This window comes from Nicotiana tabacum, chromosome 15 (genome assembly GCF_000715075.1).
Source record: "Nicotiana tabacum cultivar K326 chromosome 15, ASM71507v2, whole genome shotgun sequence".
NCBI lineage: Eukaryota > Viridiplantae > Streptophyta > Magnoliopsida > Solanales > Solanaceae > Nicotiana > Nicotiana tabacum.
Window position 1 is genome coordinate 122,362,380 of NC_134094.1, and position 14,223 is coordinate 122,376,602.

A 14,223-nucleotide genomic window follows, 5' to 3' on the forward strand; every position below is an offset into this window, starting at 1 on the left:
CCTTTCTTATTGTAGTACCTAAATAACGTGGGAAAATATTTATTCACATTTAGTGTTTAACTTAAGATTAATGAGCCCAAACATGACAAGATTTGTGCTATTGTACAATACGCTTATCACTTATTCATGATTAAGTAATATATATGTTTAAACTTTAATTTGTAACTGCAAAATTAAATTGTTTGATTAATCTAAATAGCGAAAACAAATAATTATATTTTCTCAACTACCACGACATTTTTAGTGATTTTAACAAATTTGGACCTTTATTGCCAATACCGGCCAAACTACCATGGCATTAAAGGTAAATTTACTAAATAAGGAGGTGTATTTTACACCCCATTTCCCCTCTTTTACCCCGTACCCCAATTCGGATATAAACATCACACATACATCACGATACTTGTGTATATTCATTCTCTCTGATCGGATCCGCCGTTAGCCTCCGGTCACCGCCTCTGCACTCTCGCTCAGTATACAATTAGAATTTTTCTCATTAAAAAAATAAGAATTTTCATGATTTTGTAAGCGATTTGTTATAAGATCGATAAACTTCTCTTCCCTCTCTCCGCTTCCGGTCGATCCATTCAGCTTGATTATTCAGGTATCGTAATTATCTGTGCTTTTGCATGCGCTTATCAATTGAATTGAGTTGCTTTTATTTTTATCCTTTTTATTAAATTATATTGATCCATGCATTTGCAGATCTCTGTATTATTATGTGCGTTTTATTGTTTAGTATACATGCATTCGTTGTTTTTGCTGCATAATTGTAGATTTAAAGATTCCATGGAATCTGACTTTGTGTGTGTGTGCATGTATCTGTGCTGTATTGGAATCTATCTAGACTGGCAATTACTTTATCCAGTCGGGCAATCAAAGACGAATCCAGGATTTGAAGGCGGCAGATGCCACATTGCTTTTGATGTACACGTCACATACATTGTTATAGAGTATGAGTAGAGTGTATCGGTTAGGTTCGGTTCGACGATTCAGTTTAAATTCATATTTTCCTTCACACAGTTATCAATTTTAAGATTCAGAATGCGAAGTCAAGGCATACATAAAACTCAATAATTATTCAATTCAGAAATCCAAGCCTCAAGCTGAAATTGTTGTTATTGCAAAATAAAGCGTGCGCCTTACCACTAAATTAATGAAGTTTACTAGGCACAATTATGTAGTTTACAAAATTTTACCATAAATTAAACATAATCAACAAACTAAAAGAAGTGTATACATATTTTTAGCTTAACTTAAGTGCTGGATTTAATCGACAATATCTTGAACAATTAATTGAAAAGCAGCAGAATGAGAACATAATATTCGCATAACTAGTGCCCTATATTAATTTTAAAATGCCATCTATGCAAATGATTATGATTCTATGAATAAAAAGATCAAATTCAAGCAAAATAAATTATATCATGTATATGTGGAATAGGAAAAACAAAAAATCTTAAGGATAAAACTCAGAGAATTGATTTTATCTCTATACTGACGCATAAATCATTCTCATCAAAATTTAAACGTCAAAAAGTTCTACAACGAATTAACACCATATATAATCTCAAATTTTCTAAATTCAAATCTAATAAACAAAAGCAATAGACATTTAAGTTTATTCTCAGTTTAGAGTTCCGAAAGAGAATCGAAGCTTTGCGAACTTGGAAGAGAAAGTTCGGATTTGGTTAAGCGATAGTGCTTCGATTTAAGGATTTAAAATGTTTCGAATTTTATTTTTGTCTATTATAGTCAACGGAAAAAGAAGAACAAAGAAAAAAAGAAAGGAAAAAACAAAGCACAACAAAGGAAAAGAAAAAGGAAAATTGGAGAAAAGGAAAGAAAAAGATGAAGACCCGACAAACAAAATAGCTAAAAATGGGTTGCCCGATGCACGACGTCCAGTGTTGATGCAGTGGGTCCAGGGAAGGGCACCACCCCAAGGTAGTAGGCAGCCTACCGACACAAGCGGCAATGGCTAATTCCAAGGCTCGAACCCATGACCCATAAGTGACGCAGAGACAACTTTACCGTTGCTCTACGGCTGTCCTTCAAAGAGAGAATAGCAAAGATAAAGAAAAAAAAATTGAGAGAAAACAAAGGAAGAGCCGAAGCCCGGGCAAAGAAAGAATACACAGTAGATGCCAGAAGGACGCGTACGGCGGTCATTAGCCACATTTTTGCAACATGTGCACTCATATCTCTATTGTGAATGAGGGTACGTCAAGTAGTCTATATAGCTCCTTTTTAATGAAATGTAACCATAAATATACACAGTTCTTGCAGATCATCGGGGTGCTAGTGTACCCCACTCCTAAACATAGGTCAGCTTTCGCCCCTCCCGGCAATTACAGCAAGACAGTATGCTCATGTTTGCATGTAGTGTGCTATGCATTCCTATTTTCTGAATATGTTTATCTGTGTTTCCCTAAGATTTTGTTTAATGTGACTATTTTGCATTTATCTGCAACTTCTTAATGAGTATTGTCTGCTTTTACAATGTCTTGGGCTTGGGATATGCATTAATCGCTATACTAAGTACCTCTTTAAGTCTTTTTTTTATATTTATTTTGGGTTATTTGTCTATTTAATAATTGCGAACATATTTTGCTTGAGGATTTTTTGCGGAGATCTATAACTAAATATCTTTTTTCTTATTTCCTCTATCCCACTTTTCTACCAATTTTCAGTATTTTTTCGGTATTCCTCCTGCAAAGGTTTGAGCTTTTTGTGTCAAAAGAAAAAGATGTTTCTTTGAATGTGTAACGTCCATTTCAGCATTTTCTTTGGAAAAGTACACATGATTTTTTACTTGTTTTGTGAGTGCATGTATGTTGAAGAGGAAAAGGCTTTTTTTGGTTTCAAGTTTCAACAGTATGATTTCCAACAATTTTGACTTAATAACAAAAACAAAAAAGAGAAAGAAAAAGAAAAAGATTTTATGTCCTCACAGTTATGCTTCATCACATGAGTGTTGCTGCAGGCGTGTAGCTGTTGTAATGGCAGCTCCAGCTGAAACCATAAGATGGCTGAAGGGAAGAGTGAAAGCCGTTCCCTCTGGAGACACGTTGGTGATAATGGGGAGCTCCAAGGCTGAAATTCCCCCTGAAAAAACAATAAATTTAGCGCACCTAAGTGCTCCACGATTGGTATTAATGAATTCTTCATTCTTTGTTGTACCATATCTTCATTGTAATACTTATTTCTATCACTGTTTTCTGGTTTCATTGCTCATTCTGTATTCCCAATTGTAGGCCCGTCGTGGGGGGGTGGATGAGCCATTTGCATGGGAGAGCAAAGAGTTTTTAAGGAAGCTTTGTATTGGAAAGGTGTTTTTCAGTTATTATACTAGCTTTAATTTCTTTTATTTTCTTTTTTCATAAGACTAATTACATTTGGTTCCATATGCAGGAAGTCACATTCAGAGTGGAGTACACTGTGCCAGCTATAGGGCGAGAATTTGGCTCTGTTTTTCTCGGTGACAAGAATGTTGCCATGCTGGTTGTTGCTGCAGGCTGGGCCAAGGTTGCATTGCCTTTTATTTTCGTTTCTAATGTATCTTCTTTATATTAGGATCTAAAGCTCATGCACGAACTAATTTCGGTGGATTCAGATTAGGGATGGTCAACAGAAAGGTGAAGTTAGCTCGAGTTTACAAGTCCTGCTTGATCTTGAAGACCAAGCAAAGCAACAAGGTCTAGGCCGTTGGAGCAGGGTCTGTTCATTTTATATTCTCATTCTCTTTGCTTTCTGTTAAACCATTGGACAAATGCTGCTACCTTCACAAAGTTTCTGGCAAAACTTTATTTTTTCTTTGGAGGAGGGGGATGGGGTGTGAGGTGGCTGAGCACCGGAGGTTGTCCTTCACTTCTTTCTTGGTGGACAACAAGTATAATACGCCTTTTTTCTTTGATAAGTCTTATGTCTCTTTTGCTTTTCTAGTCAGGCAGATGTGTTTTTAGACTTTCTTTTTCATGATGAGATTTGGAGTATGTAGAATGGCTTCCATTTTGTGGTCTGTTTCTGTCTGCACTTGAAATTGGGCAACATGTGAGCTCTGTACAGTATCAGTAACTCAATCTAATCCACTGTATACTGAGTTTTGGTATTAGCTTTTGAGGATCTTTGATGAAATAGTGGGGTCTTCCCCTCCGAATATATTTGTTTTATATGTTCTGACTTGTTATTGTTGCTAAGTAGAATATGCCGCCATGAAAACAAGTTTTTAGTGGCCGTCTTGAGTCTTGACCCACATAAGTTGTAACCTTGTGGGTGAACACCACTTGTGCTCCTGTCTTTCTGGCTGATACTGGCTGGTGAATCTCTGCCACAGCTTGTTTTTGATTTCATTTTGTTTCTCATATTATGAATTCATGGAGCTTGGTATGAGTTATTGATTTGCTTCTCTCTAGGTATACTTCATTTTATCTTTTTCCGTTGAATCGCATTCTTATGTTAAGTCCACCTAGATACCATTTTCTTGTATATTTGAATCTGGCTTACTGCTGGTTTCAGGCACCTGGTGCTTCTGAGGCATCGATCAGGAATCTTCCTCCCTCTGCAATGGTTGATCCTAGTAACTTAGATGCGATGGGTCTTTTGGCTTCAAATAAAGGTAAGCCTATGGAAGCAATTGTGGAGCAGGTTCGTGATGGAAGTACACTACGAGTATACTTGCTTCCAGACTTTCAATTTGTCCAAGTTTTCGTTGCGGGAATACAGGTTGATACAGCAGAAATTTATGTTTTCCTTTGATGAGGTTTATCATGCATTTAGCTCTTCGGTTTACTTTTTACTTCTGTGAATAGGCACCAACAATGGGAAGAAGAGTTGCAGCAGAAATTGTTGTTAACAATGATATTACCTCTGATGAACCAAATGGAGAATCATCAAGCGAACCCCGTGCACTGACATCAGCTCAGAGACTTGCAGCTTCAAAAGCATCTATAGCAGAAGTTGCCCCTGATCCATATGGCAGAGAAGCAAAGCATTTTACTGAAACCCGCGTATCAAGCAGAGATGTGAGATTCAAGCTATTACCGTTAAATTTTGGCTTGTGTATTCAAGGTTGCTCTCTTCTAAGACGGTTTAACATACAGGTCCGAATTGTCCTTGAGGGTGTTGACAAATATAGCAATCTGATTGGCTCAGTGTATTATCCTGATGGAGAATCAGCAAAGGACCTGGGATTGGAGCTTGTTGAAAATGTATGTTATAAACATTATTGCACTTACTATGTCATAGACTCAGAGTACAAGATTTTTTTTTTTTTGTGTGTGTGTGTGTGTGTGCGTGCGCGCATACTAATATTGGGCACTATCTTCTTTTCACTATGATGATTCAACAGCCTTTTTTCCTCCTGCAGTGGTGCTGTCATTTTTCTTCTGATACATTTGCTTTTACCTGTTCTTCTACGCGGAAATACAAGCTTTTAGCGAGTTTCTGTAAATGGCTTTTTTTCTTGTTTTCACCAGTTGGTATTCAACTCTTCTCCAAGGATTAGGAGATTGTTATAGCTCAGATGTCCTTGTCTTGTTGGTTCTCCATTTGATGATATTTTGATTGATTTTATATGCTCAAGAGGAGATTTGGCTATCTCATGTTTATTGCTTAGACGCATATCCCTAGTTTTCTGTTGGTTCTATAACAGTAAGAGTGGTGATTTCTACGTAATTATGACTTGGTGTTCGTCATATATAGTCTCCTTTCTGTATTTTGATCAATTTTATCTTTCCGTATTAACATTTTTAGATAGGTCGTTATTCCATATCTACCTCTTGATCAGATAAGTTTGCATTAGTTTGAAGTATCTGCCATATTTTGACGCATATTCTTTCTGAAATTGAAAACTTTTATCTCGCAATGCATGATCATTAGGAATGAACTCCTAAAACAATGGTGAAGTGTCAATCACCATTCTTCTCAATATCTTGGTTTCTTCCTGGCACTGACGAAGAGATTCTCATGCAATGATATGTATTAACTGTTTCTTTCTTATTGTCATGTGAATCTCTTTGCACAAGGTATTGTACAGACTTGGTTTTGTTGAGAAAAGAAAAAAAGACTTGGTTCGAGTCATTTATGCTGTTTCACTTCCTTAACTAATATTGATTGTCTACTAGTTGTTCTTTAGAAGAGAAAAAAGATTATATTTTGTGGCTCTAGAACTTATAAGGAACTCTCAAAATTAAAGTTGACACCTTGCTCGTCTCTCATCAAAGGGTTTTGCTAAATATGTTGAATGGAGTGCAAACATGCTTGAGGATGATGCCAAGAGGCGTTTGAAAAATGCAGAGCTGCAGGCTAAGAAGACTCGTTTGAGGATCTGGACAAACTATGTACCCCCAGCAACAAATTCCAAGGCTATTCATGACCAGAATTTTGCAGGAAAGGTAGATATTATCAGATGGTCATGTAAATGGTCATTTATCTTTCTACTTTTGAAGGTCATATGTATCTGCTTGGCTTTCTGTAGGTGGTTGAGGTTGTAAGCGGTGATTGCATTATTGTAGCTGATGATTCTCTGTCATTCGGAGATCCATCAGCTGAGCGACGAGTCAATCTTTCAAGTATTAGAACACCTAAATTGGGGAATCCTCGTCGAGATGAAAAACCTGCTCCCTATGCTCGGGAAGCAAAGGAATTTTTAAGAAATCGCCTTATTGGAAGACAGGTATGGCTTTATTTTTAAATATATTCTCCTAGGATAGAATCAGAATGGGGAGGATTTACTTATCTTAGCTCCTTTTAGGTGCATGTTTCAATGGAGTACTCCCGTAAGGTCAGCTTGGCAGATGGACCTGTTCCCTCTGCTAGTGCAGATTCAAGGATCATGGATTTTGGTACTGTTTTCCTTGCGTCCAAGGATGGGGAGGATGTGTCACCTGCTCCATCTGCTGCAGGCAGTCAGCAGGCTGGTGTGAATGTTGCTGAGCTTTTGGTTGGCCGTGGCTTTGCAACAGTAGTTAGACATCGTGACTTTGAAGAACGATCAAACTATTATGATGCCCTTCTGGCTGCTGAAGCGCGTGCTATTTCTGGGAAAAAGGGTATGCATTCACCCAAGGAGCCTCCAGTGATGCACGTAACAGACCTACTAACGGTTAGTATCCTTGTCATATGATCTGGTTTTCACTTTATGCGGTGACCATGGTAAACATCTAATATTTCTTTTTAATGTCCTTCAGGCCTCTGCAAAGAAATCCAAGGATTTCTTGCCTTTCCTGCAGCGCAACAGGAGGATGCCTGCTGTTGTGGAGTATGTCCTAAGTGGTCATCGATATAAGCTGTTCATTCCCAAGGAGACTTGCAGTATTGCTTTCTCCTTGTCTGGTGTGAGATGCCCCGGTCGTGATGAGCCTTACTCCAATGAAGCTATTGCTTTAATGAGGCGAAAAATAATGCAAAGGGACGTTGAGGTAATTTTTCCTCGCAGATTTATAAAGTTAAGGATCCCGCATTGGTGAGGGTATGGGCTGTGTTTCCTTATATGCTCTTGGGTAATTCTTACTTCATGAGCTAGCTTTCAGGGATCAGTTAGGCCTAAGGTCCTCTTTCTTAACTTGGTATCAAAACCAAGCCCATCCCCGTTTAGTTTACCCTATGTTATACCTCCATGTTATGTTATTGATGCTCCAAATATCTAGTTCTTGGTGTTTTTTTTTGGGGGGGGGGTGGGGGGGTGGGGGATATTAGTATCCCATATTGGTTGAGGGTATGAGTTGTTCTCCTTGTGTGATCTTGACAATCCTTACCTCATGAGCTAAATTTTGGAGTTGAGTTAGCCCTGAGGTCCATTTTCTTATCATATAACTAGTTGCCTTGAAATTTTCTCTTATTTCGCATTTCCTACATGTTCTTCGCTCAGATTGAGGTAGAAACAGTTGATAGAACTGGAACATTCTTGGGCACATTATGGGAGTCAAGATCCAATGTGGCAGTGATACTATTAGAAGCTGGATTGGCTAGAACGCAAACTTCCTTTGGTGCTGATAGATTGCAGGATGCTCACCTCCTCATGCAAGCTGAACAGGCTGCCAAAAGGCAGAAACTGAAGGTAAGTGACTTAGACAGTACATATCACACTTATTAGTCCCACATTCTTGTAATATTAACTTGCACAAGTGCAGATATGGGAGAATTATGTCGAGGGAGAGGTAGTTTCAAGTGGTGCTGTTGCTGAAAGACGTCAAAAAGAAGAGGTGAAGGTAATGTAGTTACATATGGTGCTTCTCAATTATTTGGACATAAGTTACTGCTGTTGAGTTGAAGGTGTATGCAGTTTGTGTTTTGATTACATGGCCTTCCATAATGTTATTCATTTATATTCTCAGGTCACGGTCACTGAAGTTTTGGGAGGGGGAAAAATTTATGTTCAGTCGGTCACAGACCAGAAAGTCACCACCCTTCAGAGGCAGCTTGCTTCTCTCAACCTTCAGGAAGCTCCTGTAATTGGTGCCTTCAATCCAAAGAAAGGAGATCTTGTTCTTGCTCAATTCAGTGCAGATAATTCATGGAACCGAGCAATGGTGAAATTCCAACCATCCTCTTTCTTGTATTATATTTTGATACATGTAGTTTTCCAACGTGAAGGTTCATAGGTCACTGATCTCTTTTTGTTATGCTTCGATTTGAATAGGATAGCAGCTGTTAATCAAATTACTCATAGGACCTAGCTTTGCATATTCTAACATGTCTATAGAAAGCAATATTATGGCATAGGAAAGCTCCAAAAACTATAGCAGAGACATCTATTGCATGTTATTTCAGTTGACATGATCTCCCATATATATATATATATATATATATATATATATATATATATGTATGTATGTATATATATATATATATATGTATGTATGTATCATATATATGTATATATATACACACATATTCATGATGGTTGGGTTATTTCTCTCTGTTGGTTTAGAAATATCACTTTATTTCTCTGAGTTACAGAGGTGATTTCATGTTTTATTCTTCTTGCTTGTCATACTTATTCCTCTTGCTTGTCATACTTTATTCCTCTTTCTAATTTTGTACTTTAAAATATGGGTAGATTGTAAATGCTCCTCGAGGTGCTGTACAGTCTTCTCAAGACAGGTTTGAAGTTTTCTACATCGACTACGGAAACCAAGAAGTGGTTCCCTACAGTCAGTTGCGACCCCTTGATGCTTCTGTGTCCTCTACTCCTGGTCTTGCTCAGCTGTGCAGTTTTGCTTATCTTAAAGTTCCTGGCCTGGAAGATGATTATGGCCAAGAGGTTGCTTATCGTCTAAGTGAGCTTGTATTAAGTGCCCCTAAAGAATTTAAGGCCATAATAGAGGAAAGAGACACTTCAGGTGGAAAAGTTAAAGGTCAAGGAACCGGGACAATCTTTTTGGCGACTTTGGTTGATCCAGAAACTGATGTCAGTGTAAATGCTACTTTGTTAAAGGTTTGAAATACTTAACCCTCCTCTTCCTTGGAAATTATTGAATTAAATTAGTAATGTTTAACCCCCCCCCCCCCCCCCACACACACACACACACACACAAACCAAAAAGAACCCCACTCAAGCACCAAGTCACAAAAAATTAAAGTTACCCGAGCACCAACTCACAAAAAATTAAGTTTCATTTTGGTAGAACCATATTATTGTGAAGGATGACTGATTTGAGCTTCAAAGAGTATTATTATTATTTTTTTTAAACTTACGATGGTAGTGTCCGGGCTAGCTTGCGCGCACCTCGGCTATCCTCCAGGCACCTGTTACCTCCCACCAAAACAGGTACGGGGTAACTCTGGCCACTAGGGCATAGGCAGATGGGAAGAAATTATGTAGCATTTTTTGCCTCCGCTAGGATTTGAACCCTCCCACTTCATTGAGCACTATGCTACACCCCTGGGTGCCTCAAAGAGTTTTGTTGCTGGGACTTGTTATGAAGTATGTCCAGTGCATTCAATGTTTGACTACATTCCTGTGATAATAATTGATGTAAACTAGGAGATGTATCAATAGAAACATACGGTCCTCATTTCAATCACTTTCTTTGCCTGTTTGAGCTTTTCTTTAGCCCTCTAAATAGTCTGTAGCAAGGATTATGTTTGTCTGGGGTTACAGCATAATTGTTTACTGACAATGAGCTGTTCAAATATCAGGAAGGACTTGCTAGGTTGGAGAAAAGGAGGAGATTTGAGCCAAAGGATAGACAACAGGCTATGGATGAATTGGAAAAATACCAAAAAGAAGCAAAAGATAAAAGACTTGGAATGTGGGAATACGGAGATGTTGAGTCAGATGATGAGGATTCTGCTCCCTCTGCTAGAAAAGCCGCTGGGAAACGGTGACTTTCTTGTAGTAATTTAGATATCTTTCTGCCAGTCAGTCTAAAAACTGCAGCCAAGATAATTGCTGTTTACAAAAACAGAGAGGTGGAAAGTCCGGCTTAGCTTTAATGTGTTATTTATACACTGTAACTTTTAGAAACTGACTTTTGGGAGGTGGGACAAATTTTGTTTTCCTTTTATTTATTTTTTTAAAATTTGTACTGACTTGTAATAAAGCTGCCTCCCGTTGTCTGTCATGCCTATGTGGGTGTGACGATTCTGCGTGACAATTATTTGTATGTTGAAGCCGAGGAATATTTTTCTAGCAACTAGTGTTACAATTCAGTTATTCTTGTTCTAAATTCTGATGAATTTTCTATGCTTGTTTGTCTTGGTTGTCTTCATCAAAGGTTTGCGGCGTCAACTATATTGATCTGATCTATTGCAAAAATATCCTTAAGTCTCTCCTTTAAATACTGAAATTGCAAGCTGAGAAAAGGTTCACGTAGTAGTGTGCTGCTCTCCCACCAGTACTGCCCTAGTTAAAATTATCAAAGAAACAAAGCGTAGGGTGGTCTGAACTTGGCTTTTATGAACCATGGCCGCAGAGAAAGAGAAGGAAAATAAATTAAGATTTTGGCTATCTAAAAATATACTTTGACATAATCCACTAAAGTTTTAGCTTTGCCCTGAAGACCTTTCATCAAGTGCAAGTGGACGTTCTTAATAGAGAAGGTTCCGAGAGGCGTTGTATTTGACCTGTCGACTAAAGGTTAACAAAGTTTCAACATTAGACACTAGAATTTTCTCATGACCGTCATAAGTTTAACGCTAAACTAAAACTTAACCAAGCTGTTAGATTTGCATCTTTGTTACTGTGAATGGATCGTTGGTTCGAGTTGGCCTTACGGGGCATACGAAAATGACCCTACAAAAATTTCATGTATTATATTTACGAATCTCGTGTTATATTTCACCGATTATTTACCAAAATGGATATAAGAAATCAAATACCAGACGTCAGCTTATTTAGGATTGTGCCTCTTCACGTTCCTAATTATCATGTGTATAGGGTCAAAATCGGGCTATGGTAATCGAGACCGGGGTGACAAACTGAGGTTCAATCCCAAGTTATATTGGATTGTTACATGAATAAATATTGCCTAGCTCGTGATTCAGGGATCGATCGAGACCAGCTAAGGTCGAGACCGAGAAAGATAGGGATCTAGCGAGATCGAAGGAAGCCTGCTAGGTCGAATAACAGAAAGCCGAGGAATTCGTGATCGGGCGAGGATTGTGGCGGAGATCTCGGCATGTATCATGTCAAGACCTGTTGATTAGCCAATCAGAAGATTTTCTTCTGTATTTAGAATTGTACCATATGTAGAACTCTTCTACTATATAAAGGGGGTTCCAATTATTTTGTAAAGAGACACTCATAACAAAGCAATATATTACGTTTTCTCTCTTAAGCTCTCTTATTCAATTGTTAAGTTCTTACTTTTCAATAATATACTCAGTTGGTTCGAGGGCGACTTAGCTCGAGGGCCAAAGTTGCACGCTACATTGGTTTATCTCATTTTACATTGGTTCGAGGGCGACCTAGCTCGAGGGCCAAAGTTGCGCGTTACATTGGTTTGTCTTATTTTACAGTTAATTTCTAACTTCAATTATTGTATTTCTCAGTTTGTGCCAAGTGAAATCACATATCCTTAAAGCCACTTACAAATTTAATTGTTATCCGATTTTAAGGGTAAACAGTTTGCCGTCCACCGTGGGACTAAGGATAATAGTGATTGCCTGGTGCTAATTTTCATAACACACACTGCTTTACACTTGTTCTTGTAAGCGTTTTTGATTCCAGGATCAGCATGTCGAACTCTCAAGCAGTACCCACACACATCGACAATGGTCTTGATTTTCATGGCGAAAATGACAACGTAGCTGCCCTAGGAAACAAAGTGCTTCCAGTTGATCTCGAGGGAGTACCAGTTGCAGACCCCATCGACGTCAGTTCCTATGTTGCCCTGAATGAAAATCTAGGCGTCGACCCCAAAAGTAGCATCTGCAGAGACGTTCGATCAGCCGGTCAGAATGCACAGGGCGGTGAAGAAGGCGGAATCAGCCTTCGAATAATATTCGAAATGCTGCAGGCTCAATAAGTTGCAATAGCACAACTTCAAAATCAGAACCACGCACCGAGTAGGGTCGAACCCGAGCCATCACAGGAAGTTGTTCACAGGGCCGAACCAGTGCCCGGGAGGTCAAATGTGAATGAGTCAGGGACTGACCCCGCTATCTTGAAAATGTTCGAGGAGTTGACAAAGCGAATTGAATCGGGGGAAAAGAGAATTGAAGTGAATGACAAAAAAATGGAAACATATAATTCCCTAGTTGATCAAATTCCGGGGGCACCGCCGATTTTGAAGGGTTTGGATTCAAAGAAGTTCGTACAAAAGGCCTTCCCCCCGAGCGCGGATCCTAAGCCCATTCCGAAGAAATTCCGAATGCCAGAAATTCCCAAGTATAATGAAACTACCGACCCCAACGAGCATGTCACTTCTTACATATATGCAATAAAGGGGAACGATCTAGAGGACGATGAGATTGAGTCCGTACTACTGAAGAAATTTGGAGAAACTTTATCAAAGGGGGTGATGATATGGTATCATAATTTGCCACCTAACTCCATTGATTCTTTTGCCATGCTAGCTGATTCCTTCGTCAAAGCACACGCCAGAGCGATAAAGGTCGAGACTAGAAAATCGGACCTTTTCAAAGTAAAATAGACAGATAACGAGATGCTCATAGAGTTTGTATCTCGGTTCCAAATACAGCGCATGGATCTGCCCCGAGTCGCTGACGATTGGGCCGTTCAGGATTTCACTCAAGGCCTAAATATACGAAGTTCGGTAGCCTCTCAACAGTTGAAGTAGAACTTAATCGAACATCCAGTTGTAACCTGGGCCGACGTACATAATCAGTACCAGTCAAAGATTAGGGTCGAGGATGACTAGTTGGGGACTCCTTACGGGTCCGTTTACCCAAACAGGACCATGGACATAGTTAAAAGGGATATTGACCGGGAACCACGGTCAAACATATATCGATATCAGCCATATGGTGGAGATCGGAGAAACAACGGGCCTGGACGCAACCCCGATCGAACTAATAGAAGACATTATCGAGGACAGATCTCTCGAGGGCTCATGAGTAAAAGAAGTTTCGACAGAAATGTCGAACCCAAAGAAGCACTACGACAATTTTAACATTGATGCATCAGCTATTGTATCGGCCATTGGGCTCATCAAAGACACCAGGTGGCCCCAATCTTTACACATTGATTCGGCCCAGAGAAATCCTAATCAAATGTGCAAATATCATGGCACCATGGTCATAAAACAGAAGATTGCAGACAGCTGAGGGAGGAGGTAGCCTGTTTGTTCAACGAAGGGCATCTTCGAGAATTCTTAAGCGATCGAGCTAAAAATCATTTAAGGAACAAAGATTCAAACAAACAGAATGAGCAAGAAGAGCCACAACACGTGATCCATATGATTGTTGAAGGGGTCGATACTCCTCAGGGCCCGTATTCAAACGCACCAAGGTGTTGATCGCGAGAGAAAAACGGACTCGAGACTACATACCGGAAGGGACCTTGTCTTTCAATGACGAGGATGCAGAGGGGATCTTACAACCCTATAACGATGCACTGGTAATATCTGTCCTTATGAATAAAATTCAAGTTAAATGTGTTTTGATTGATTCAGGTAGCTCGGCCAACATTATTCGATCGAGGGTCGTAGAACAGCTCGGCCTACAAGATCAAATTATGCCTACAGCCTGAGTACTTAACGGCTTCAACATGGCAAGCGAAATCACCAAAGGTGAAATTACTTTGCCAGTGAACAT

General features: G+C 39.1%; 1 protein-coding gene across 1 annotated transcript; it reads left to right on the top strand.

The window, feature by feature from the left end:
- The first annotated feature begins 362 nt into the window (after window positions 1-362).
- Window positions 363-10,673, top strand: LOC107762347 (ribonuclease TUDOR 1). Its single transcript, XM_075231223.1, has 17 exons — window positions 363-604; window positions 2,987-3,152; window positions 3,258-3,332; window positions 3,415-3,528; window positions 3,617-3,718; window positions 4,519-4,725; window positions 4,812-5,024; window positions 5,103-5,210; window positions 6,225-6,395; window positions 6,479-6,676; window positions 6,755-7,105; window positions 7,191-7,421; window positions 7,871-8,059; window positions 8,133-8,210; window positions 8,337-8,531; window positions 9,062-9,439; window positions 10,144-10,673. The coding sequence occupies exons 2-17, from the start codon at window positions 3,003-3,005 to the stop codon at window positions 10,330-10,332; spliced, it is 2,949 nt and encodes a 982-aa protein (XP_075087324.1). The 5' UTR covers window positions 363-604; window positions 2,987-3,002; the 3' UTR covers window positions 10,333-10,673.
- Window positions 10,674-14,223: the final 3,550 nt, after the last annotated feature.

What these genes read in the sequence shown, in the direction of transcription:
- LOC107762347 (XM_075231223.1), top strand. Translation starts at nt 3,003, where the DNA reads ATGGCAGCTCCAGCTGAAACCATAAGATGGCTGAAGGGAAGAGTGAAA. An exon ending in GGAAGCTTTGTATTGGAAAG is followed by an intron (nt 3,333 to 3,414) that starts GTGTTTTTCAGT and finishes TTCCATATGCAG; the next exon opens with GAAGTCACATTCAGAGTGGA. An exon ending in TTGCTGCAGGCTGGGCCAAG is followed by an intron (nt 3,529 to 3,616) that starts GTTGCATTGCCT and finishes CGGTGGATTCAG; the next exon opens with ATTAGGGATGGTCAACAGAA.